Source organism: Acinonyx jubatus, chromosome C2, assembly GCF_027475565.1.
Source record: "Acinonyx jubatus isolate Ajub_Pintada_27869175 chromosome C2, VMU_Ajub_asm_v1.0, whole genome shotgun sequence".
Classification (NCBI taxonomy): domain Eukaryota; kingdom Metazoa; phylum Chordata; class Mammalia; order Carnivora; family Felidae; genus Acinonyx; species Acinonyx jubatus.
The window spans coordinates 58,957,509-58,983,311 of NC_069384.1; the positions used below are offsets into that span (position 1 = coordinate 58,957,509).

The 25,803-nt window shown below is 41.2% G+C and overlaps 1 protein-coding gene across 4 annotated transcripts in view; it reads left to right on the forward strand.

Annotated features, from left to right (window-relative positions):
- The window catches only part of SIDT1 (SID1 transmembrane family member 1), a 111,450-nt gene continuing 85,647 nt past the window's right edge, over positions 1-25,803 (forward strand). Inside the window, exon 1 of one of the 4 annotated variants that reach the window (XM_053220872.1) lies at positions 1-969. In XM_053220872.1, the coding sequence (XP_053076847.1) occupies positions 760-969 (210 nt within the window). In that variant the 5' untranslated portion in view covers positions 1-759. The remainder of the gene's footprint in view (positions 970-25,803) is intronic. The other 3 variants (XM_053220873.1, XM_015075318.3, XM_027060867.2) reach the window with 3 other exon arrangements.

The window sequence follows — 25,803 nt, forward strand, 5'->3', positions numbered from 1 at the left end:
ATTGCTTTTATGACTGTACATATTTAATACATACAGCGAGGGAGAGAGAAAGCGATGATGTGAAGGACTCCTGGAGAAGAGAAGATGATAAGGAAATAAAACAGGTGTCTGGGAAGGGTTGCTGTTAGAGAAGGAAGAACTGAGCATTAATAGCCATCATTCAGATGGGCAGGAGTTCTCTGCAGGTAGCAGACAGGAAAAGCGAACTCGTGCACCCTCTTTGGGGACAGGCTCTGTTGCTTTCTATTTCTTCTCTTGCAGCCAGGGTACACATTTACTTGAAACAGACTGTTATTTCCTGTTCGGTGGCTGGTCAGGTTGACTCTTTAAGACTAGTGAACATTTCTAATGTATCTTATGCCTTTTTTTTTTTTTTTTTTTTTTTTTTTTTTTGAGGTTGAGTAGGGAAGAGATCTGTTGAAATTCTAGCTGGGTAAGTGGGGGATTCTCAGAAATGAGAAAGGGGGAAGGAAAACGATGTAGAAGCCGGAGAGCACAGCAACAGCCCGAGACCCCCCTACCCCCCGCCTCCACTACTCTCGGCCCGCGACCTCCCGCGGAGACCCCAGGCGGCTGCATCAATATTTGATCGACCCTTCGCCCGCGCGCGCGTTGCCAGCACTCGCCGGTGGGGCTTGCCTGGCATCGTCCGCGCTGCGCTGTAGCGCCGGGGCCCGCAGGGGGCTTTGGAAGGACCAGCTCTGCGCTCGCCCCCTCGCCAGGGCGGCTCTGCTTTGCGGCAGGGGCGCGGCGCCCACCATGCGGGGCTGCCCGCGGCTGGCGCTGCTCTGTGCGCTGCTGCCCTGGCTCCTGCGGGCGGCGGCACCCCCGCGCCCCGCGCAACCCCTGGCGCGCGGAGACCCCCGCGACCCCGCCAGGGGCGCCGATTTCGATCGCGTCTACAGCGGCGTGGTGAGCCTCAGCACCGAGAACATCTACTCCTTCAACTACACCAGCCAGCCTGGCCAGGTAAGACACTCGCTCTCCTCGCTCGACTCCCAGGAACTTGCCACATCTCAGAGTCCCGTCGCTCCTTTGGGTCCCCCGGGAATTGACCTCGGGAGCCTTTGGGGACCACAGGACCCTCGCTCCCTTTTCTCTTCAAAGCAATCACTGCCCTGCCAGAGCTGCCGCAATCCCCCGCAAGCGGCCTCCGGGACAACTCCGGTTCATCTCGCACCTTCCCTGGCCTGGTCCCCTGGCATTTCGGGGCTTTGTAGAGGCGCAGGTTGCCTGCACCTTCCGTGGCTCCTGCCCCCTGGTGGGCCTTTCTCTAGGAAATTCAAGGTTTCTAGGGTTGCGGAGGGAAAGGTCCGCACCGCTGTTTCTAATCCCCTGCGGAGAAGGAACCTCATTTCATTTGGATGATTCGGCCAGACCCTTCTATTTCATAGCGCATGGGGAGGGAGAGCTGCTCAGAATCTAAAATAGGAATGTGTGAGAATGGACGCAAGCTGCCTGCCGAGCCTCTGTGTGTTCAATAGTCATTTCCTGTGTTTTTGTACTACTGTCACACGTATGTGCTTCAGGGAAAGCCACAAGACCCGGCCAGAGATGTCTGAACTGCAGCCAGCAGCTGATCTATGGAGGTTTTGAAATGAAATAAGGGTGGGTAATTGTCTGAAAGTTCTAGACCTATTTCTGTCAAGAACGGAGGTGACACAAGGGGAGGAAATGACTGTCACAGCAACTATCCCTTTGACACATATATTCTGATTATATAATGTAAAAACAAAATGCACAGTTAGGTCTTTCCTTCTAATATGGTACCCTCTAGGGCATAGAAAAAAAAAATCCCCAGTGTACCTGCCCCAGGCTGGCACCAAATCCTAAGGTGCTGTCACCGTGGCAGCAGAGCCCTGACCCTGGCTTGTCCTCTGCTGACCTTCAGGTTGTATGTCCTGAAGTGAGCAGGGTGACTCTGCAGAGCCATTCTATTGTGAACAAGTAGGAGGGGCAGCTTTTATCGCCCCAGTTCCATACAACTCATCTCTTCCTGTCCAGTGTGCAGTATGGGCCAGCTGACATGCACATGAGTTGTGTTACTAGCCCTATAATTTGATCAGAAAAAAATTCCATGATCTCTGGGGTATCCTGTCAGTTTCCCCCTAAATCATCAGTAAGGAAACTCAAATGGTATGTGCAAAGTTCTGACATCAGGCTTTAGTAGTTCCTTGCACTTCTGCTTAGAAATGGATTGACCGTGTTGGGGGGTCGCCTGGGGGATCGCTCAGCTCGGTTGGTTAAGCGTCCGACTCTTGATTTCAGTTCAGGTCATGATCTCACTGTTCGTGGGACCAAGCCCCATGTCAGGCTCTGCACTGACCACAAGGAGCCTGCTTAGGATTCTCTCTCTCTCTCCCTCTCTCCGCCCCTCCCTCAATCAATTCTCCCTCCCTCTCTCTCTCAATAAATAAATAAATAAATAAATAAATAAATAAACATTAAAATAGAAGAAATAGATTGGCTTTTTTAACTGTTGCTTGGCTTTTCACCTTTAATATTTCGTGAGTTTCTCTACCACAGCACAGGTGCACTGCTTGCTTGACTTTCCCTAGAACAGTGTGAGAGATTGAGGACAGGGCAGAGTCACATTCATCTCCATATTCCAGTACCTAGCACAGTGCTTGGCACATGAAAGGTTTACTAATGTCTTTGAAAAGTGGATAAATAAGTAAAGAAAGATTTGAGGAACCTGGAATAAAACTAAATAAAATAGAATAGGTAGTTTTTAATTGGTTCAGAGTATGAGACCATTCCAGATAAAAACATTTTTAACAGTTGTTATGAAATTAGGCCCTTTCCATGGTGCCTGTCTACATGTTTAAATACCTTTTATTGGGGCACCTGGGTGGCTCAGTTGGTTAAGCATCTGACTTCAGCTCAGGTCATGATCTCATGGTTTGTGGGTTCAAGCCCCATGTCGGGCTCTGTGCTGACAGCTAGAGCCTGGAGCCTGCTCTAGATTCTGTCTCTCTCTCTCTCTGCTCCTCTCTTGTTCACACACACTCTCTCTCTCTCTCTCAAAAATAAACATTTAAAAAAATTTTTTTAAATACCTTTTATTTTATGAAACAATGGTACCTTTATTAAATAAATCCTTTTGTTTTATGAAAAATTAGTTTGTAAAATATCTTTGCATAATACAATAAAAAGTTGACAACCCCAGCGGTCCCTAAAAGTTCGCTAGTCTGAGAAATACATTTGGGAACCATGGGACTGGTAGATAACTCAAGTGTTTATACTAGCAATCCCACCTTACGATAACATGAACACAATGCTTTTGGAGATAGCAGGATTTCATTGAAGGTTTGGAATAGCATAATGGAATTACAGAACAGCACAGGGTAAGTGATAGATGAAAGCAGAAATCTAGGCAATACTGTCATAACGTTTACCGACTGTTCCCCACCAAGGGAAATTTCAAGATGGTGGCACTACTATTTAGGCCCTGCCTTATCACCATCTTATTGGCTACTTCCCTACCCCAAATGCTAGCCTCCCACTCTAAATTCTTGTTATTCATGAGAAGCAGTTTTGCCATCATTACTGAAGGGGTCTGCTAAGTGAAGATCTATGAACCCAAGAGCAACAGCTTGGCCAGGACCTTTTTCCTTTAATCTGACAAAGTGTGGGTCAGGGATTCCTTCCCTGTAGGGGTCATTTCTCACCTATTGCTCTTCAGTGCCACAAAGAATTTGGTTTAGAAAAAGACGTAATAAAGTATAACTTTGTGAGTTTTAATCTTTTTTCCATTTCTCATCAAGCCATTGTTCTGTTTGCCTTTATTTTTTCTTCAGTTTGGAGGAGAAAAGCTATTCTCAGTTTAGGCTTTGGGGAGGAGAGGAAGCTGCTTTGGGAGCCTTTGCCCCTAATCTTTCCTGTCAGCCACTGCATCTCCCTTACCAAACACTGTCCCAAGGAACTAGTTAGCCAAGCATTTGTCATGCTAATTAGCTGAGGTCAGCATCAGGGAAGGTCTCACAGGCCTTCTAGGCAGACTAATATAAATATGAAGCTGCCATTAAGAAAAAAAAAAAAACTGAAAGAATGGAGTGACTGCTTTAAAGAAGAAAAATGAAAATAAAGATCAAGTTACAGGTTAGGCAAGGTCATGAGTCATTTCATTTCCCTGGAGGGGAAGTATCTGGAGACTCCTTTCCAGGGGAGTAGGGTTTTACTTTGGCAAACAGAGTGTTCTAGAACTACAGGGCTGGAACTAAACTAGAAGGAAATCACCTTGTTGAGAAAGTCACCAGGCATATGTTTGACTGGGACAGAGGGCACAAAAGCAGGTTTATTGAGAAATAAGAATACTCTTGTAGAGACAGGTGGTGGCAATAATCAAATGTTTAAACTTGGGCTAGATGCTGATAAGGAGCTTTTAAATAAAAATCAAACTACCATGCAACAAGATGTCTTCTTGGAGGCTTTCAGTAACAGAATACATTGGTCACCATAGATTTTTAAAATTGAAATGTTTCCCTGGACATACTTCTTTTGTTTATTCAATGGAGACATGGAGACATGTATCTTTTAATGACATATGCTTTTCTATGCCCAAGGAACAATCCTTGGCTTTATTCATATCAACCAGTAGTTGCAGATCTAGAACCAGTTATACTGCCTCTTGGATCCAGATTCCAAAAGCCTATCCTATTCTCATGAACGATGAAATACATATCAGGATGTTCCAGTAGTAACTTCTAACCACACGTTACTGGTTACATAAAAGAATTAAAACCTTGGATGTGATAGCCTCAGCTCCCCCAGTCTGAGATGTACTCTTCCTGTGTTCCTTACATACTGAGGCAGAGAAGCCCCCTCTGCTGGCTTCATACTTCATACTTCCTCTTACTGACCTGCTTGTTTGTGAGGAGGAAATCATCTCATTAGCACATTATCTGGCTGAACAGAATACCATAGACTGGGTGGCTTAAAAAACAGACCTCATTTCTCACAATTCTGGAGGCTAGATAGTCCAAGATCACAGTGTCAGCAGATTTGGTGCCTGGCGACAGCTGGCGTCCTAGCTTGTAGACAGTGCCTCACAGCTGTGTCTTCTCATGGCCCAGAGATCAGGGAGAGAAACAAGCTCTCTCCCGTCATTTTTAAGGGCACTAATCTCATCATGAGGGCTCCAACTTCATGATCTAATTCCCCTCCAAATACTGTCACGTGGGGGATTAGGCTTCAACATGAATTTGGTGGCAGAGGGGGACACATTCAGTCCATAGCAGTCACCTCCCGCATTTTCCTCTGTGTCTCTGAAAAAGCAGTATCAACATATTATAAGGATGTTTAGGGGCTGACATTACTTCAGTTACAGGTCTGATTTTATAAAGAACCCATCTTCTTCCTGCCTAGACCTGACAGTCATGTGCTAAATTATATAATGGATTCTGTAAGTGTGTGATGTCCAATATGGTAGCCATTATCTACATGTGGCTATTGAGCACTTGAAATGTGGCCAGTCACAAAATGAGATGTACTGTAAGTATAGATTACACACCAGATTTCAGACAGTATAAAAAGACATGAAATGTGTAATTAATATTTTTTATTGATATGTTTAAATGATAATATTTTAGATATATTAAGTTAAATCAATATAGTAATAAAACTAACTTTGTTTCTTTGTACTATTTTATTTTTTTAAAGTATTTTGAGAGAGAGAGTGAGCACATGCGAGCAAGTGGGGGATGGGCAGAGAGAGAGAGGGAGAGAGAGAATCCCAAGCAAGCTCTGCACTAGTCAGGGCAGAACCCGACAATAGGGTTCAATCCCACAAACCATGAGATGATGACCTGAGCCAAAATCAAGAGTCAGATGTTTAACCAGCTGTGCCACTCAGGCACCCCTTTTTGTACTTTCTAAAGTAGCCACTAGAAAATTTAAAAACACATATGTGGGTCATATTATGTTTTCTTTGGACGGCACTGTTCCGAGTACTACAAGAACCTTAGAGAAGTCATTCATCCCACAGATAGCTTTGTTGGAGGCAATGAAGCTTGAAAGGTCATAATGGATAAGCAGAACTTGGATAGGCAGAAAGAAAGGGGAAAGTCCTTTCAGGTATGGAAACATAGATCAGATTTCTGTTTTGACAATACTACATTGAAAGTGGTGGTATATTTTACCAGGAGGCACATAGTGTCTGGTTGTCTCTTTTTGTGATGATAGCCACCTTTGGTCATTATTGCCTAGTTTCATGAATTCATTAGGAACCAGGTGATAATATATTTTTTAAATACTTTATTTTTAAGAGGGAGAGAGACAGAGCACCAGTGGGGGAGGGAGGGGCAGAGAGAGAGGGAGACACAGAATCTGAAGCAGGCTCCAGGCTCTGAGCTGTCAGCACAGAACCTGATGCAGGGCTTGAACCCACGAACCGTGAGATCATGACCTGAGCAGCAGTCGGATGCTTAACTGACTGAACCACCCAGGTGCCCCAACAAGGTGATAATATTTTAATTATCACATACTTCTTCTTTTTTTTAATGGGTGAGGTTTTTTAAAAATTATTTTAGAGAGAGAGTGTGGGCAGGGGTGAGGGGAAGAGGGAGGGAGAGAGAATCTTAAGCAGGCTCCACCCTCAATTCAGAGCCCAACGTGGGACTGGATCCCACTAGCTGAGCTGAAATCAAGAGCATCAAAAGTGGGATGATACTCAACCAACTGAGCCACCCAGGCACCCCTGTTTATGAGCTGGAATACTTCTTCATTTTTTATTCTTTTCTTTCTTTCTTTCTTTCTTTCTTTCTTTCTTTCTTTCTTTCTTTCTCTCTCTCTCTCTCTCTCTCTCTCTCTCTCTCTCTCTCCCTCTCTCTCTCTCTCTCTCTCTCTCTCTCTCAAGAGCATGTGCACGTGAGCGGGAGAGAGGCAAAGAGAGAGGGGGAGAGAGAGAGAGAGAGAGAGAGAGAGAATCCCAAGGAGACTCCATGTTGTCAGGGCAGAGCCCAACACAGGGTTGATCTCACAAACCATGAGATCATGACCTGAGCAGAAATCAAGAGTCAGATGCTTAACTGGCTGAGCTACCCACGCGCCCCAAAGAGCTGGAATAGTTCTATAATAAGAAACCTCTCCTCATCAGCTATTTGGGCACCTTAGGCTACTGTATGTAAACAAACATGAGATAAAGTCTTCATTTTTTTACCTTTATTTAGCAATTTTCAATATAATGAGTTGGTCTCCTAGCATTCTATAATAATGATCAATGAGATTTCATTTAGCATAATCATGAGCTCATGAATTTAAACCTATTTGATTTGCCTCAACCTATTGTCATTACTAACTTTATGTTCAAATTGTTCATTGGCCAGTGAAAGCCAATTTGAGTTGGAGCCTGAATTCTCTTGATAAAATCCAAGTGCTCTCTGACATCTTCCTTGCTTTCTGGTATGAAAAGTTATTCCAGATTCATCAGGTTCCGTTCTCTTTTTTTTTTTTTATGTTTATTTTATTTATTTTGAGAGAGAGAAATAGAGTGTGAACAGGGGAGGGGCAGAGAGAGAGAGAGAGAGAGAGAGAAAGAGAGAGAGAATCCCAAGCAGCCTCCCCACTGTCAGCATACAGCCTGATTCAGGGCTCAAACTCACCAACTGTGAGATCGTGATCTGAGCTGAAATCAAGAGTCAGATGCTTAACCAACTCAGCCTCCCAGGCACCCCATCGTCATATTCAGTTCTTGTCTCCAACATGGAATCAGCCATTTTTCCAGAAGGTCAGGTTCCTTTGAGTAGCAAATAGAGACCACAGTATGCTAGTAGTCAGTCTGCAAGTGCCATTAGTATTGCTAATGGCTTGGTAAGTTTTTTTCTAAATCTTTTCAATAGATGGAGCTAAAGGAGAGACCATATCATGAGTTCATACTAGTACTTCTGATTCAAATTCAGAAACACAGGGTTTTTACTTAACCTCATCCATCTTACACATGTATGTATTTCCTTTCTCCTGTGCCAAAAACCCTGTTTCTCAATGATAACAACTTACTCATTTGCTTTAATATACACACAACCGTTTTAGATAACAGTACTAATATTGTCACAAACAATAAGATTGCTGGCAACAGTTAAAGATTTATTTTTACAGTTCCTTTTACCTTAGGGCATATTTCATGATTGATGTCGAGACAAATTCCTATGTTTTAAAGTAAGGTAGCAGGACAGTCATGTTACCCTTTCAGGGCAGTTATGTTATCAACTTGTTAGGTTCATTTGTGTCCTTTTATGTTTGAATTTCAGGGATGCTTCTTAATTTTGTTTGAAAACTAACAAATAAAAATCTAAAAAACATGATATATTTGCAGAAGTCCAGCTTCTACCTCTGTTCCCTGCATCTCATTCCCTCTGTTCTTCTATAGGTAGCCATTTAAAATTTTATAGCCTATAAACTAAAGCAGTTTTGGGGTGCCTGGGAGGTTCAGTTGATTGAGCATTTGACTCTTGATTTCAGCTCAGGTCATGATCCCAGGGTCTGCTGACAGTGCAGAGCCTGATTGGGATTCTCTCTCTCCCTCTCTCTCTCTACCCCTTCCCCACTTGAGCTCTCTCATGAGCACGCTCACTCCCTCTCTCCCTTAAAATAAATAAACTTAAAAACAAATAAAGCAGGTTTTTGTTGCTCTAATAGTTTCCTCTTTACTAGTATATTTATATAATGCCATTAGCCTCTTCTAATTTCATCTCTTAGTTCTCTGTGATGAGCAATATTGAAATTAGCCGGTATCTTCTTCTCCGTCTCTTTTTCCAACTCCAAAATCTAAACCCTAGTTAATACCTATAAAAAAATTAATTATCTACTTTTCATTTAACTTCATTATTTCATCATTCTTCCCATTCTCATCCCATTTTTGGTTCGTGGTACTTATCTATATTGTCGAAGCATATCGTCATTATGAGCTAGACTACCTTCCTTACAAACAACATTTAGTTTTAGCTCTACAGGTACTTATATATTAAACATACACAACTCGTCTTTATATTAATGTCCTCCAGCCATTTTTCTCTAAAGCTTATTCTCTAGGATCTTCTAGGATCCTTTCAGGTTTATAATGCTTTGTCCACAGACTTTATACTTATAGGACTGTTTAGCTGAATATAAAACCCTTGGCTTACAGTTTTTTTCCTTCAGTTTTAACCATATTATTCCTTTGGCTTCTGGCAAAACTGATGATAAAAGGGATTCTTCCCTTTGCAGCAATTTCATTTTTCTGCCTGGATTCCTGACTCTTTTTCCTTTTTCTTTGAAATCCAATAGTTTTAACAGATGGGTCTGGTAGGTCAGTCTTTCCCAGGTATGTGATGTAATCTTTCAATATGTAACTTCAATAATCTTTTTTTAATTCCAGAAATTTTCCTTATAGTTTTTATTGTATGTATGTATGTATTTAATTTTTAGAGAAAGAGCACACGCACAAGTGAGCAAGGGGCAGAGGGAGAGGGAGAGAGAGAATCTCATGAGATGCAGCAAGAGGGAGATAGAGTGAAGAGCCTACAGTGGGGCTCGAGCTCATGCAAAGCAGGGCTGGAATTAATGACTGTGAGATCATGACCTGAGCTGAAGTTGGATGCTTAACTGGCTGAGCCACCCAGGCACCCTTCTTTACAGTTTTTAACATTTGTTTATTCCAATGCTTGGTTATCTTCTTTAGGAATTCCCTTTATACTTATGTTGGCCCTTCTTTATTGTTTCCTATAGCTATCCATTTTTCTAGAATTGTTTTTTTATATCCTGCCCAGATTAAATTTTTTCTCCTTTCCATCTTCTATTTTCCTTTTTTCCTTCATACTAAATATTCATTTATAACATAATTTTAAAATTTATTTGTAATCTTTTCCTGAGTTCTGCCATTTCTTTTTTAAAACTTCATTTTCTCCAATAGCCTCATTTCTTAATTTTTAAAATTCTGATTTATGGCCTTTTTCATAGATTTTAAAATGTTCATAATTTGAAATTGGAAATATTAGCCTATGCTTTCCACCTGTTTTATAGGTACAGCTTTCTGGCATACCTTCACCATCTGAAATGGTGTTTTCTCTTCCTTATTCTCTTTGACTTGCAATGACTTTGTGTGGGATTCAACTGCAGTCCTTGTCTATTGCTCATCTTTACTTTAGATGACTTTTCCTTATTTTATTTTTTTAACTTATATATATATATATATTTTTTTTTTTAGAGAGAGAGAGAGAGAGAGAGAGAGAGAGAGAGAGAACATGAGTGGGAGAGAGGGGCAGAGGGAGACAGAGAGCAGGCTCCACTCTCAGTGCAGAGCCTGACTCAGGACTCCAACTCACGACCCTGGGATCATAACCTGAGCTGAAATCAAGAGTGGAACACTCAATACACTGAGCCACCAGGTACCCTGAGTTTTTCTTACTTTAGAAGGGAAAGATAGACCTGGATAGCTTTCCTAGCTTTCTTCTCTTATCGTGGTGAGGTGATCAAAACATGATTTTCTTTCTGAGAAATTTCATAGGTCCTCTCCCCCATTTTATGGAGACTTCCTCTTTCCTTTGTTCTTGCTTCATCCTGTTCAGTTTGGGTTCCACTCCCACAGCTTTTCGTCAGGCAGAATTTTTTCTAGGAAGGGAGTTTTGATTAGTTTTGAGGATCCATGAGGCCCAGACTACTCCAGAAGGGTCTGGATTTCCTCAAGTGTTCTTACACCTACTCACAACTTGAAGCCTATAAAGCTGCCTCCAGGTTCAACTACTATTCTCAGGTTGGCCCTCCCATCTTTTTAGGGAGCACTTTTAGATGGATTTTGGGTTCTCTGATTCTCAGAGCCAGCAGAGCTCCATGCTTCCTTCTGATTCTACCCACACAATTGCTGATACCACACAGGTGTTGAAGCTGTTGGTAATTTTTCCCACCCAGTCATGTTTTGGAGTTTGTGCAGGATACCTTATCTTGGTAAATGTTCTCCATGAAATTTTGGTTCTGTCTTCCCAGTTGCCCTATTTTCACAAGGCACACTTGAGATTTAAATTCTCTGCTGCTACTGACACCATCTTCTCAGAATCCTCTCTCCATTCTTTTCTGTAAGTTATAATTTTGAAATAACTTCAAATATACAGAAAAGTTAGAACCATATAAAGAACTCCAATATGCCCTTCACTCAAATTTCCCAATTGTTTTTGCCAAATTTGTTTTATCAGTCTCCCTCCCCATAAGCAAATTTTCCCCCAAAACATTTGAAACTAAGCTACAGATATGATGCTCCTTTGTCTCTAAATACTTCAGTGTATATTTTCTATGAACAAGAATATTTTCTTATATAGCCATGGAATAATGATGAAAATCAGAAAATTAACATTAAATTAAATTAAATTAAATTAAATTAATCCTCTTCACGTATTTCACCTATCCCCCCACCTACCTCCCCTCTGGCAACCACCAATTTGTTTTCTATAGTTAAGAGTCTGGGGTTTTTTTTTACCTTGTGGACCTCAATGTTTTTGAAGAGTACAGCCAGTTATTTTATTTTATTTTATTTTATTTTATTTTATTTTATTTTATTTTATTTTGTTTTATTTTATTTTCTGTATGTATGTATGTATTTATTAAATGTTGCTCAATATTTTTTTTTAAGAGAGAGAGAGAGCACATGAGTTGGGGGTGGGTGGGGGGGTGAATGGAGGGGCACAGCCAAGTGGGGAAGAGAGAGAAAGAATCTTAAGCAGGCACCATACTAAGCACAGAGCCTGAAGCAGGGCTCCATACCATGACCCTGGGATCATGACCTGACCTGAAATCAAGAGCCAGACGCTTAACCAACTGAGCCACCCTGGTGCCCCAGCCAGTTATTTTATAGATTGTCCCTCAATTTTGATTTGTGTGATGTTTCCTCATGATTAGATTCAGGGTATACATTTTCAGCATATCATCACACAAGTGATATTGTATCCTTAGTGCATCATATCAGAGGCACATGATATTAAGCTTTCCTATTGTTATTGTGGGTAATGTGGGTTACGTGGTTAGGATGGTCTCTCCCAGGTTTCTCCACTGTAAAGTTACTATTTTCCTTTTGTAATCAAAAAAGTAATTCGTGGAGCAATACCTTGAGACTATAAATATTCTATCCTTCATCAAACTTTCAACCACCAGTTTTAACATCCATTGATTATTCTTGTCTAAATCAGATATTACCATAGTGGTTTCCAACTAGTCATTTCCTAATTCATCATTCCACATTTATCAATTGATATTCTACTATAAGAAAGAGCTTTTATTTCTCTCCCATTTATTTATTTTTCTTAAAAAAATTTTATGGATAACAGGTGATTTTTTTCCTCTTCAAGTCAGTCGCACTCCTTGTCTATCGTGGGCATATTAAGGAATCTCTCTTTTAACTCCAACCCAGAAAGTAGGTTTCTTCTCTTTGCTCCTGTAATATCATGATTATAATAAGATATATATATATATATATATACATATATATATAAATCTTTTATGTTATGTTAATGTTTATGTTAATGAAGTAATTTTTGGAAAGACCCTAAAGATGGGGCTCGTTGCCAGAGGGAACCAACCATATAATTGGAGGGTTGGAACTTTCAGTCCAACCCTGTTTGACCTTCTGGGTGGGGAGGGGGCTGGAGTTTGAATTGCCAATGGCCAATGATTTAATCAATCTTTACTATGTAATGAAGCCTCCATAGAAACCCTAAAGGATGGGGCTCAGAGAGCTTCTCAGTGAGCACATGGAGATTCAGGGAGAGGTGTGCGCTCCGAAAGCATGGAAGCTCCACACCCCTTCCCACATACCTTGCTCTGTGCATCTCTTTCATCTGGCTATTCCTGAGTTACATCCTTTGTAATAAACAGGTTATCTTGGAAGTGAAATGTTTCACTGAGTTCTGTGAGCCACTCCAGTAAATTAATTGAACCCAAGAAGGGGGTTGTTGGAATCTTTGATCTACAGATGGTTAGTCAGGTGACAACCTGGACTTTTTTCTTTTTTTTTTTATTTTAAGTTTCTTTTTTCGTTTGTTTGTTTAAGTAATCTCTACACCAAACCTGGGGTTCCAACTCACCACCCTGAGATCAGGAGTTGCATGTTCTTCTGACTAAGCTGGCCAGGCACCCCCAACCTGGACTTTGTGATTGGCATCTGAAGGTGGGAAGAAGTGGAGAGGTAGTCTCCTAGAACTGAACTCTTAACCTGTGGGATCTGACGCTATCTCCAAGTAGATAGTAGATAGTGTCAGAATTGAGTTGAGTTGTAGATCACCCAGCTAATGTCTGAGAATCATTTGGTGGTGTGAGAAAAACTCATACTGTAACTAGGGGTGCAGAATTGTACTTCTCCATCACTAGCAAAATAATAATATTTCAGTGGCTTTTAGGGAATCACAAAGGAAGATGACATCATCAGTTATCATCTAGGGCATCTATTGCAACCCATTATCCAGATTATCTGTAGGGTTCCAAGCAAATCTGTCTCTAGACCATTTAATAAGTATAGTGATCCTCAGTTTTGAATTTGCAGTTAAAAGGATAAGCATATAATTATTTTTTTACTCATGAGAAACTGAAAGCCAGAATAGTCAAACAAATTATATAAGTAATCACTGTGGCTAGAATATCTGAGTGTCTGAATTCAGTTTCATAATTTTATCCATTTCAAGTCCTTGACTATGGAGTTCTCAGTATGTTTTTTTAAATGTAGGTTTTCATTAGGGATTTTTGAAATATAATAAACTTTACATTGTCTCTGCGTGGTGAGATTATGGTGAATTTTAATAGTCTTTTCTGTATTTTCTAAATATTTCACACACACAAAAACATGTTTTACATTCCTAAGGCAAGGACAACAAAACACTGACAGGCTGAGCAGTATTGGGGAAGAACACTGTGTGGGGCACCAGAAAATGTGTGTTTTTATCTCCTTAACAACCTGTGTGCCTCCAGCAAATCCTATTTCCTCTCTGAGCTTTATTTCCTCCCACTGAGAAGAGAAAACTACATTTTTTATCTTCAAACACTAAAGTTCAGTGCTCTCTTTTTTTTAACCATGTGTGAGACTGTAATTTATTTTTAATGTTTATTTATTTATTTTGAGAGAGAGAGAGAGAGAGAGAGAAAGAATCCCAAGCAGGCTCCCTGCTGACTCCCTCCGAATCAGGGCTTGAACTCACAAACCATGAGATCATGCCCTGAGCTGAAATCAAGAGTCAGACACTTAACTGACTGAACCACCCAGGTGCCCCCCGCCCCTTTTTTTAATTCTTGGCTTTATATTTTTTTATTATTTTATTCAAATCCAAGTTAGTTAACATATACTGTAAGAATGGTTTCAGGAATAGAATTTAGTGATTCATCACTTACATACAACACCCAGTGCTCATCCCAGCAAGGGTCCTCCTCAAAGCCCATCATCCATTTAGCGCCCCCCCCCACCTCCTCCAGCATTCCTTAGTTTGTTCTCTGTATTTAACAGCTTCTTATGGTTTTCCTCCCTCTCTGTTTTTATCTTATTTTTCTTTCCTTTCCCCTATGTTCATCTTTGTGTTTCTTAAATTCCACATATGAGTGTAAAGAATGTAAAGAATGTATACAACTTTTTTTTTTTTTTTTTTTTTTTTTTTAAGTAAGCTCTCTGCCCAATGCGGGGCTTAATCTTGCGACCCTGAGGTCAAGAGTCGTATGCTCTACCAACTGAGCCAGGCAGGCATCCCTAATTTTTTTCTTAACTATTGACAAGTAGGAGAAATTTCTTGCCAAAAAGATCATTTCTAACTCCTTGTCTTATAAAAGCCAGTAAATGAAATCTTTAAATTATTGTTTCTAAAACACTACTCTTTTCTCCTTTGGTTGGTTTTCTTTTAAAGGCTTCCCGTAGGGCTCCACCACCTGGAAGTGTTTTATTTTGTCTCCCTCTTTTACCTCCACCTTTGCCACCAGTGCTGAGCTTGTATTCAAGTTCCATTTTGTTTCTCTTTCACATTCCATTTGTTTCTTCCTGAGTGCCATGTCAGTAGGCTTGCTATAGTGTTGGGTTTCGTTTTTTGGTTGTTATTTTGTTTTGATGATATTGTTGTGTTGCCCCCTTCTGAAGGGGTATTTTAAGGTATCTGATACAATATGTAGGGATTTTCAGTGTTCGTTCCTTTCCTGCTTTGGTTTCAACTTGTCACCTGAAGGGTCTCCTGTGTCATTTCTCCCCGTTGGCTTGAATGTAAAAGACCAAGGGACTTAATACTTGTGAAACCGTGAAACTTCTTTGCTTCAAGAAGATGCCAGTGTTTCTTTTTTCCTTTCAGACTGATTGATAATTATCACACGTTGCCATGCAGCAGCCAGAGTTTGACAGCCAGCTCTTCCTACATTGTTTAACTCTGGGACTAACAGAAGTTCCACATCAACACACCAAGATGGTGCATTAATGATTTAAAGGCACATCTAATGAGCTGTTCGAATTGGGGCCTCACCATCCTTTCTGCTCATTTGCGAAGGAAAATATCAAACATATCATGATGCTTCAGGCAATAGAATCACAGTCCTTTCTGTTTTGCCAAAAAAAAAAAAAATACATTTTTAAACGTTATTTTCTTTTCTTGGATATTGTGAAAATGGAAAATTTGAAGGTCTTTTTTTGAGGTATTTTAGTGGCTATGCAAACCAAAACCAAAACAAAACCTAAGGACCTGTATTTTGCTTAAAATAAACTAAGGTCAGCAGGGACACCTGGGTGGCTCAGTCGGTTAAGCATCTGACTTTGGCTCAAGTCATGATCTCATGATTCGTGGGTTTGAGCCCCACATCAGGCTCTGTCCTGACAGCTCAGAGCCTGGAGCCTGCTTCGGATCCTGTGTCTTCCTCTCTCTTTGCCCCTCCCCCACTTGTGCTCTGTCTCTCTATCAAAAATATAAACATTAAAAAAATAATAATACATAAAGCTAAGGTCAGCAATAAGAACCAACTGTCCGACTTAACCCTTAAGTCCTCAGTCTGAGATCCTTCTGCTTTCATATGTAATGAGTTTCTAAGAACATGTGTAAAAATTATTGATACAGGAGAAACAATTGATTTACCTGTCAAAAGATAGTGCTCCATTCCTGGAGAGAGAAAAAGCAAAGCTGAGTGTCATTACATATTAAATGTTATTAATAATAAAATTAATTGAAATGATTTGCTGTAGTAATTAATTACTTCAAATTCTCATTTGCCTTATCCCCTCAGTTTATTTGAAGTGACAATAATAGACAAATAAATTGATTTTGCTGTTAGAAAGGATATGCAAATGTTGATTTTACACAAGATGGAACAAGGGATTTTTCAATGGGTTGGATAAGAAGAGTGAAACTGGTTTGAAGGTATCTTATATTGAAAAATGTGTCCAAAGAAAGTTGAGTGTAAGCCTTCTTTTCTGACAGGAAATCTATAGGAATCCATTTCCCTGTCATAGCTCCCAAGAACTGGGAATTTTTCCCTCTGTTCCACTGAAAAGCTTTTCAAGAACTAGTTCTCAGCCCATAATTTTAAGGAAGTTTATTTGGGACCCAGCCTTCTATAGTTGATCCCAAGGCTGGCCAGGGGTATCTATATGTAATTATGAAAGTATTGGCTTCTTTGAAGGTACAGACCACCTGTTTTGGCTAAACTCATAAGTGTTTAAATAAAATATTTTATTTCTGAAAATGGTGGCAAAATTAAAGTTTATCTAACATCATCAAGTAGCATGTAGTCCTGAGTAAAAGCACCCTCTGGCTACCTGGAGTATTTACCATTGATTGGACCATTAAACGTGTAAATAAAATGGGGTGCCTGGGTGGCCCAGTTGGTTAAGCATCTGACTCCTGATCTCAGCTCAGGTCATGATCTCACAGTTTGTGGGTTCAAGCCCCGCATCAGGCTCTGTGCTGACATTGAGGAACCTGCTTGGGGTTCTGTCTCCCTCTCTCTCTGCCCCTCCCCACTCCCACATCTGTGGGCTTTCTCTCTCTCAAAATAAATTAAGCTTTAAAAAAGTAGTGTTTTGTTTTGTTTTGTTTTGTTTTGTTTTGTTTTGTTTTGTTTTTACCAGAGTAGGCATTTTTAAATTTGAGAAAGTACTCAAGCGCCTGGGTGGCTCAGTCAAGCGTCCGACTTCAGCTCAGGTCATGGTCTCACGGTTAGTGAGTTTGAGCCCCTTTTTTGTCTCTGTGCTGACAGCTCAGAGCCTGGAGTCTGCTTTGGATTCTGTGTCTCCCTCTCACTCTCTGCCCCTCTCCTGCTTTGTGCTCTCTCTCTCGCTCAAAAATAAATAAAAACATTAAAAAAGTTTTTAATAAATAAAAAAGTATTTAAATTTAAGAAAGTACTACTTACTTACCAATTTTTTTTCCATGAATCGTGCCTTTGGTGTTGTATTTCAAAAGTTGTCACCAAGTCTAAGATCACCTAGCTTTTCTCCTGTGTTATCTTCTGAAAATTTCATAGCTTTGAATGTTACATTTAAGTTAATGATCCATTTTAGGTTTGCTTTGTGAAAGGTATAAGGTCTCTGTCTAGAATCTTTTTTTTTTTTTTTTGATATATGACATCTAATTGTTCCAGCACCATTTGTTGACAAGAAAACCCTATGTTTTTAGTATTACAGTGTTGTATGTGTGTGTGTGTGTACATTTATAGCCCACCTTGAACCAAAGAGTTTGAAGCAGCTCCTTACCTGGGGCTCATTATTCTTGTCATCATTCCCAGCCTTCCATTCTGCTGCCACCACCTCTAATCTCTACCATTCTCTTGTTGCCACTTTTTTCTGTGTATCTTCTGCTGCCTGCTTCTCCCATCCTTTTTGTCTTGCAAATCTTTTACAAATACTGTAGGTCCTTCAAGGTTCTTTCTTTTCTCTGGCTGTTCCTCTTGTTTGAGGCTTTGCTACTGGCAAAGACGTTCCTTCTTCTTCATTTTGTTTTGTTTCTTACTTCCTCATTCAAAGCCATGGTGGGTAATCTCAGTTACTAGAGAGCTGGTCTCCTGATTTTTAAAGTTTTGCTATAGAATTTTAGTAATACCAATAGTGAAGGGGCGCCTGGGTGGCTCCGTGGGTTAAGCATCTGACTTCAGCTCTAATCATGATCTCGCAGTTCATGAGTTCGAGCCCCGCGTCAGGCTCTGGGCTGACAGCTCAGGGCCTGGAGCCTGCTTCAGATTCTGTGTCTCCCTCTCTCTTGGCCCCTCCCCTGCTCACACTCTGCCTCTTTCTCTCTAAAATAAATAAACATTTTTTAAAAAATTTTTAATAATACCAATAGTGGAGGATGAAGAACATATGCTATTTGGAAAGTCAGTATGTATTTGTGTTGACTTTGTGTGCCATTATTTCCTTTGTTTACATCAACAGGATTTTCTTGTCAAGTCTTTTTGGCTACAGAAGCGTAACTAGGCTTGCATTTGAGACTTTTTTTCTGTTCTTTTTTTCTATCACTAAAAGAACCATATAAAGTATCACTTGAAACAATTGGGATGGAAAGGGATTATTTTATTTTATTTTATTTTTATTTTATTTTATTTATTGTTTTTTTAATGTTTGTTTATTTTTGAGAGAGAGAGAGAAACAGGGCTCGAGCTGGGGAGGCCAGAGAGAGAGGGAGACATGGAATCCGAAGCAGGCTCCAGGCTCTGAGCTGTTAGCACACAGCCTGACTCAGGGCTCAAACCCATGAACCATGAGATCATGACCCAAGCCGAAGTTGGATGCTAAACTGACTGAGTCACCCAGGTGCCCCTATTTTATTTTTAATTTTTTTTTAGGTTTATTTATTTTTGAGAGAGATACAGAGTGTGAGCAGGGAAGGGGCAGAGAGGGAGAGGGAGACACAGAATCCAAAGCAGGCTCTAGGCCCTAGGCTGCCTGTACAGAGCTCGACGTGGGGCTTGAACCCACGGACCAGACCACGAGATCATGACCTGAGCTAGAGTCGGACACTTAACTGACTGAGCCATCCAGGCACCCCAGGGATAATTGTATTTTAAAACTTAAGAGCTAAAACTACCTTTTAAATCACCCAGTGTCTTCTCAACAGGAGAGAAAACTGAAAGCCAGTGAAATAAGTCACTTGTCCAAAATCATGTAACTAGTGTGAAGCAAATTCCGGAACATAACTCCAGTTCCCGCATATATTTCTTCAAGATATTTTTACTAGACCACTCTCCCTCCCACAAGAACACATCTGTATACTTAGCAACAGCAAAGCAAATAATTTAAAATACCACAGTCATGCTTTCAGTCAGGTCATTTGATCATGCTTTATGTTGGATTCCCTTACAATTTCCTTCATCTATTTGAGTCAGGCCAGCAGGACTGACACTAAGTAAAACGTAGAAGTTGGCAGATTTTCTTCAGTGTTTCAGAGCTGTAGCCACCCACCAACCATGATGTTACTTGGACTCCCTGTGGACCCATAGGACTGATCTTCATCTCTTTTGTGGTTGATTTTCATCAGTGCTGGTTACCTTTGCGACAGACACAGGGCAGCTTGGGGACCCAAGCAGTTAGCCTATGTGTCACTCAAGGACAGGATTAATCCTGAGAACTGGTATTTCTGGATCTCCATTAAACAGCCATGAAGATAAGCCATAGCAAACAGGAATGACATGACCAACTGTTTCTGTCCCTCTAGATTTAACTGCCCTGTTGTGGACAAATTGACTCATAACCATTTTAGTTATCTAAACTGGGAGAATATATTAAAAATTTACATGAGGGGCGCCTGGGTGGCTCAGTCGGTTGAGCGTCTGACTTCGGCTCGGGTCATGATCTCACAGTTTGTGAGTTCGCGCCCTGTGTCATGCTCTGTGTTAATAGCTACGAGCCTGGAGCCTGCTTTGGATTCTGTGTTCCCCCTTTCTCTGCCCCTTCCCCACTCATCCTATCTCTCTCTCTGTCTCTCAAAGACGAATAAACGTTAAAAAAAATTTTTTTCAATTGACATGAAAATGCTCACAGGTTTTTTTTTTGTCCTTTCCAATATTTGCAAAAAGAAATTTCATGTTTGTCCCCACTCTCTCCCCATACCATTTTCACCAAAGCAGAGCAATTACAGCTTTCTAGGACAGAGACAATGTTTATCTGCATAATAAAGGGACAAAAAGTGGGGGATAAGGAGAGAGGCAAATAGGATGACATTTGGGTATGCAGAGGGGGTTTGGCTTGTGGACAGTAAGTTTCCAAAATAGCTGCAGTATGAGTGAAGTAGAAAAGGAAAGAGAATATAGGATTAGGCAAAGTTCTTAGTTGCAAGCAACAGAAATCAAATGGCTAACTTAACCAGAAAAATAACTTATTAGAAGGATATTAGGTAGCTCACAAACCTGAGATGCCAGACTCAGACTATGATTGGAGACCAAGAGAGACTAAACTGTAGGAAATTGTAGCAACAGTCACGCTATAGAATGGTTTCATCAAGATGCTCCACTGGGAACCACCACCTCCTCTACCATTAGGTATGGTCACCCCTGGACCCTGCTGCCATGGACACTACTGTGTCTGTATTGCCAGTGAATTCTAAAATCTCCCTTCATCTTTGTATCATGTAATCATCATTGAACATACCAAGTGGAAGCATCCAACTATCTGAGCATAGGTGGTATTCTTGGCTCCCTTGGCATTCAGCAGCAGCCTTGCCTCCCACAAAACTCACACAGTTCGATAGGGTAGAGGAAGCTCCTCTAAAACATGCAAAGGATCTGGATGCTGGGTAGGCCCCGAGTCAACTCCACCAAAATTTCTCATGGAGTCTTCTCAAGACAGCTATATGAATCCAGATGTGGTCAGGGACCAAGATGTGAGAGGGAGAAAAAGGGGTGCTATAGCATTCTATCTATGCCCATTAAAGAGGAACATCTAATCTGAGCATCAGAGAATTTCAAGTAGCATATAGCATCCCAGTCACCATGTTCATTCCGATTACAAATAGTTTCGTCTCTTAAACATGGCCTTCCCAGAGGCCTCTTCTGCTAACCTCAAGAAATTTTGTTTTCGGAAGATGTTTGCAGACGATCAGTTTTGTCTTGTTTAGAAAGCAGTTTCCTATAAGTAATAATTATATCCTGACAATACTTATTTAAAATTATAAATGGCACTGGTCTAGCAATAAATACCACTACAGGGGTGCCTGGGTGGCTCAGTTGGTTAAGCATCCAACTCTTGATTTTGGCCGAGGTCATGATCTCACAGTCATGAGATCAAGCCCCACATGGGGTTCCATGCTGGGTATGGAGCCTGCTTTGGATTCTCTCCCTCTCTCTCCTTCTCCCCCTCCCTTGCTCGCATGCTCTCTCTCTCTCTCTCTTTCTCTCTCTCTCTCTCTCTCTCTCTCGTGCGCACGTGTGCTCTTGCTCTCTCTCTCTCAAACATTTTAAATAAATAAAATAAATTTAATGCCACTACAGAAAAAAACTGCTTATAAGTGTCAGATCATAACTCTGACAACCATAACAATAATTTTCTAGTGCCTTCCCATCTTCAGAGCATTAATTAATTAGGCCTCAGAATAGCTCTAGATGAAACTTGCCTGCAGTGCAATCACTCAGCATATAAATAAAATCTAAGGAGTGGATCCTTGAATTCTGCCTCAAACCATAAAATAATTATGTTTCCCTCTTCAACCCTCTCCACTTGTACTCCAGAGTGAAGGAATTATAAGGAGACGGAGTTTAAGTGGGAGATAGAAAAAGACAGGAAAGGTAAAGAGAAAAGGGATCATGCACAAGAGATGATCAGATCCTGATACCTGGGAGTTGTCTCCCAGGAACCAAGTCTGGAGATGCCTAAAGTCGGAGGAGGGTCAGGGGACAGAGGAACTAATTCAAAGTCTATGAGAAACCCTGGAGAGACAGAATATGGTTAGCTCTTGGAGTTAGAGGTAAATGGCAGCCCACAATGTAAGAGGCCACTGGTGAGGAATAGGTTGAAGGAAGGCTTTTTTGTTGTGCTTTTTGCCTCCCTCAGTTTGGCCTAGGTGGATTGCCACCTGCCCTGCCTTAGTGCCCTTGTGAGAGAGAAAACCAGCAGCCCAGCCCAGGGCTGCCTGGGCTCCACGAGCTAAGGTCTGCGAGGGCCTGCTTGAGTGCAGAGGATAACCACTGTGGCTGTCCACCTGCTGTCTCTGAGCATTCCCTCCTTCCCTTCAACCCCCTTCACAGTTCATGGGCTGGCCTATTACAATGGGAACAAAACAGTGTGTGGATGGGGAGTAGAAGTAAAATTATATGGAGCGGGAACAGACTGGACCCGTGTGTGGGGGTAAAAGGGGTGTGGTCAACTCAGAGGCTGTCTACCCTAAGGGGGCTTTCCTTCCAGTCCCTCTTGATTTTGGCCTAGGTCATGATCTCACAGTCATGAGATCAAGCCCTACATTGGTTTCCATGCTGAGTATGGAGCCTGCTTTGGATTCTCTCCCTCTTTCTCCTTCTCTGAACCTCCCTCTATTCTAAACCCCCTGATGTTTAACACCTCCCTTCTGGGGTTCTCAGTACTGCCACAGGTAGCTGATACCCCAGGGAATTCAAGCTCATAGGATAAAATAACAACACATCTGCAGAAGGAAGCTACCTGAGAGATGTTAAACTGGATGGCCTTTACCAGATGTAGCTGAATTAACAAACAAGAAGAATAAGACTTTAAACTAAGCAAAGTGAATATCCTGAAAGAGATGGGGACAGAAGGGCTTTGTTAAAGTAAAGCAGGTTACAGTTATAAAGAGGAGCCAACTGGAAACCTCAGAGTTAAAAATAACACTTTTCACATAAAGAACTCAGCAATGGGTTGGATATTAGAATGAACAGTGGATTAGAGAACTGGAGGATCTACCTAAAGAGATGTAGGATATCAACAGAAAAATTAAGAAATTGGGAGGGCAGACCCAGTCATGACATCAACATAATAGAGGCCCTACAGGAAAACAAATAGGGAGAAAGAAATATTTGTAGAAATAATGCTGACGAATTAATAACAGCCACTTACTCAACATCGTGGGAGTGCTTTCTTAGGGCTTGTTGAAAGCTGCAAGCTTAGCTGGACTATCCCCACTCACATAAAAACAGGAAATTTGGGGGCGCCTGGGTGGCTCAGTTGGTTGAGCGTCTGACTCTTGATTTCAGCTCAGGTCATGATCTCATGGTTTATGAGACCAAACCCCGCTTGGGGCTTTCCACTGACAGCACATGGAGCCTGCTTGGGATTCTCTCTCTCCTTTTCTCTCTGCCCCTCCCCCACTTGTGCTCTTTCTCTCTCTCTCAAAATAAATAAATAAACATTTTTTTAAAAAGGTAAATACTTGTAGTGTATGTACTGTCAGATACATTGCTAGACCCCAAATATGTCATAGATAAAATCTTCTAAGAGAGACAAAACAAATGCACGGAACAATGACCAAATATAAAACATGGAAAAAATGATACAATTGAGTATAAAATTGGGTAATACAGTCCATAAGTTTTATAGGTTATGGTCTTTGGGGTATACTTGACCCCCATTCTTGTGAAGAAAATATGTAGGACAGCAGTTCCCAGTGTGCTGTGTGGAATATTTGTTGTATAGAAGGGTCTTCGTGTTCCATGTAAAAGACTTTCCAACTTGGCCATGTTTTGACTGCCTAACATCTAAGCTCCATTCCTATATGTTTGGGGAAATTCCTCATTTCATAAGTCTCTGCTGGAGCAAGAGCTCCTTCTTGTACACAAGTGGAACAGCAGCACCTGCTTTCACACACACACACACACCAAATTCAAGCATGGCCTGTGGCCTCGGTACTACCAATCCAGACTTTGATTTGGGGGCAAATGATGCAGGGAAGCAGCTGTTCAGCAGCAACAGAGGCAACCTTGGTTTCCAGAAATGGCCATGGCAATGGGGTGGTGGCACTTAAAACCCTCCAAAGGCTTTCTGTTGCCCTTAGAGTAAAACCCCAACCTCTCCCACATGGCTTTAAGACTCTTCGGGACTGTAATATTCCTCATACACTGTCAGCTTCAGTCAAACTGATTTTCTCTTAATTTTTCAAACCTCCTTCTTGCCTTCTCCTTCCTTCCTTCCCTCCCTCCTTCCTCATACCTACTACACTGTTCCCTTTGTTCGGACATTTCTCTTGTTCTGGTTAATGCTACTCACTCTTTAGGATAATACTCAACCTGAAAATCTATGTCATGGACTTCTACAGGAACTTAAATATTAATGCAATTCCTTGTTTAATTGGCATTCCATAGGCAAACCTGTGATCTCAATGAGGGCACACTATATCTACATTGCCTAGTAATGTATCTCCTGTGCCAGAGCAAAGCCTGGTACAGGACAGGGAGTCAAATATTTAATGAATGAACAAAGTCCATTGCTAAGCAGCTGGAATTTAGACTGTGTATTGTTCTGTACTCCTGGCCTGCCAATTATTATACCTCTCTTTAATGTTTCCCATGTTTTTATTGGAATTGAAATGCTCAATATAAAATTTAAATCATAAGCCTAAAGAGGAAAGTTTATATAGATATATTTGTGTGTAGATAATGAAATTGGTGAGATGAGGTATGTAAATCATGGTGCTTAGAAAAGTGCTTTGAGGGGCACCTTGGGGGCTCAGTTAGTTAAGTGTCCAACTTTGGCTCAGTTCATGATCTCACAGTTCATGAGTTCGAGCCCCACATCGGGCTCTGTGCTGACATCTCAGAGCCTGGAGACTGCTTTGGATTCTGTGTCTCCCTCTCTCTCTGCCCCTAGCGCACTCATGCGCGCACTCTCTCTCTCTCTCTCAAAAAATAAATAAATAAATAAGTAAATAAAATAAGAAGAAAAAAGTGCTTTGAATGCAAAATGCTGAGAATCTACAACTATAGAGAATAAATAGTTCCCAAGGGTAAACTGCTCTTTTCAACAAGATGAATACACTGTTCCAGGAAAGCTGGAAGCCAAATGGTGAGAGGAAATTAATATCTTACATGAGGTGAGCCATATAAACTTCTCCTTTGCCAGGGACAATTGGACTTATAAGTGTGTCTGCACACATGAAAGACATCAACACCGATTGGTGTGTCCGTGAGAGTGGAAAAGCACTGCCCAACCCAAAGCCCTGGTGGGACACCTCTGCTTTCTGCTGGGCCTGGTGCTTTGAAGGTCACAGAATACTGTTGCCCATAGTCTATGGAGGTGGATAGCCTGGGCGTTACTGTTCCCATTCTACAGTTGAGGACACTGAGGCCCAGGGAATTTAAGTGATTTGTCCAAGGTCACCCAGATAGTAGATGTCAGTGCCAGAAGTAAAAGCTAGGTCTATATATTTTTCTTCATTATGGTATAAATTTACATAATATGGTTTTCTAAGGCTGAATCAGGCAGAGAGAATTTTAAACAGTCACATCAATAACTATAGGAATTATTTTAATGCTTATCTCTTTAAAAAAAAAGGGTATAATCTGTGATTGAAGTAACTTCATTCCTTCTAGTAGTTATGAAAATTTGGGGATGAAATGCTTCATTTAATAGGACTTTCTAACCTCTAATAAGAAAGGGATTCATAGGGTGCCTGGGGGACTTAGTCAGCTGAACATCAGACTCTTGATTTCAGGTCAGGTCATGATCCCAGGGTCATGGGATCAAGCCCCATGTTGGGCTCCACACTGAGTGTGGAGTCTGCTTAAGATTCTGTCTCTCTCTGCCCCTGTCCCCCCCCCCCCCACCTCCTCCTTTCTTTCTCTCTAAAATAAATTAATTTAAAAAAGAAAGAAAGGGATTCAGAACTGCAAGGCCACTTTGCTCAGGGGAAGGAAGCTGTTTTCATACAATAGTCACATAATGGACCCTCCCAGAAGGCCTGCTTCACT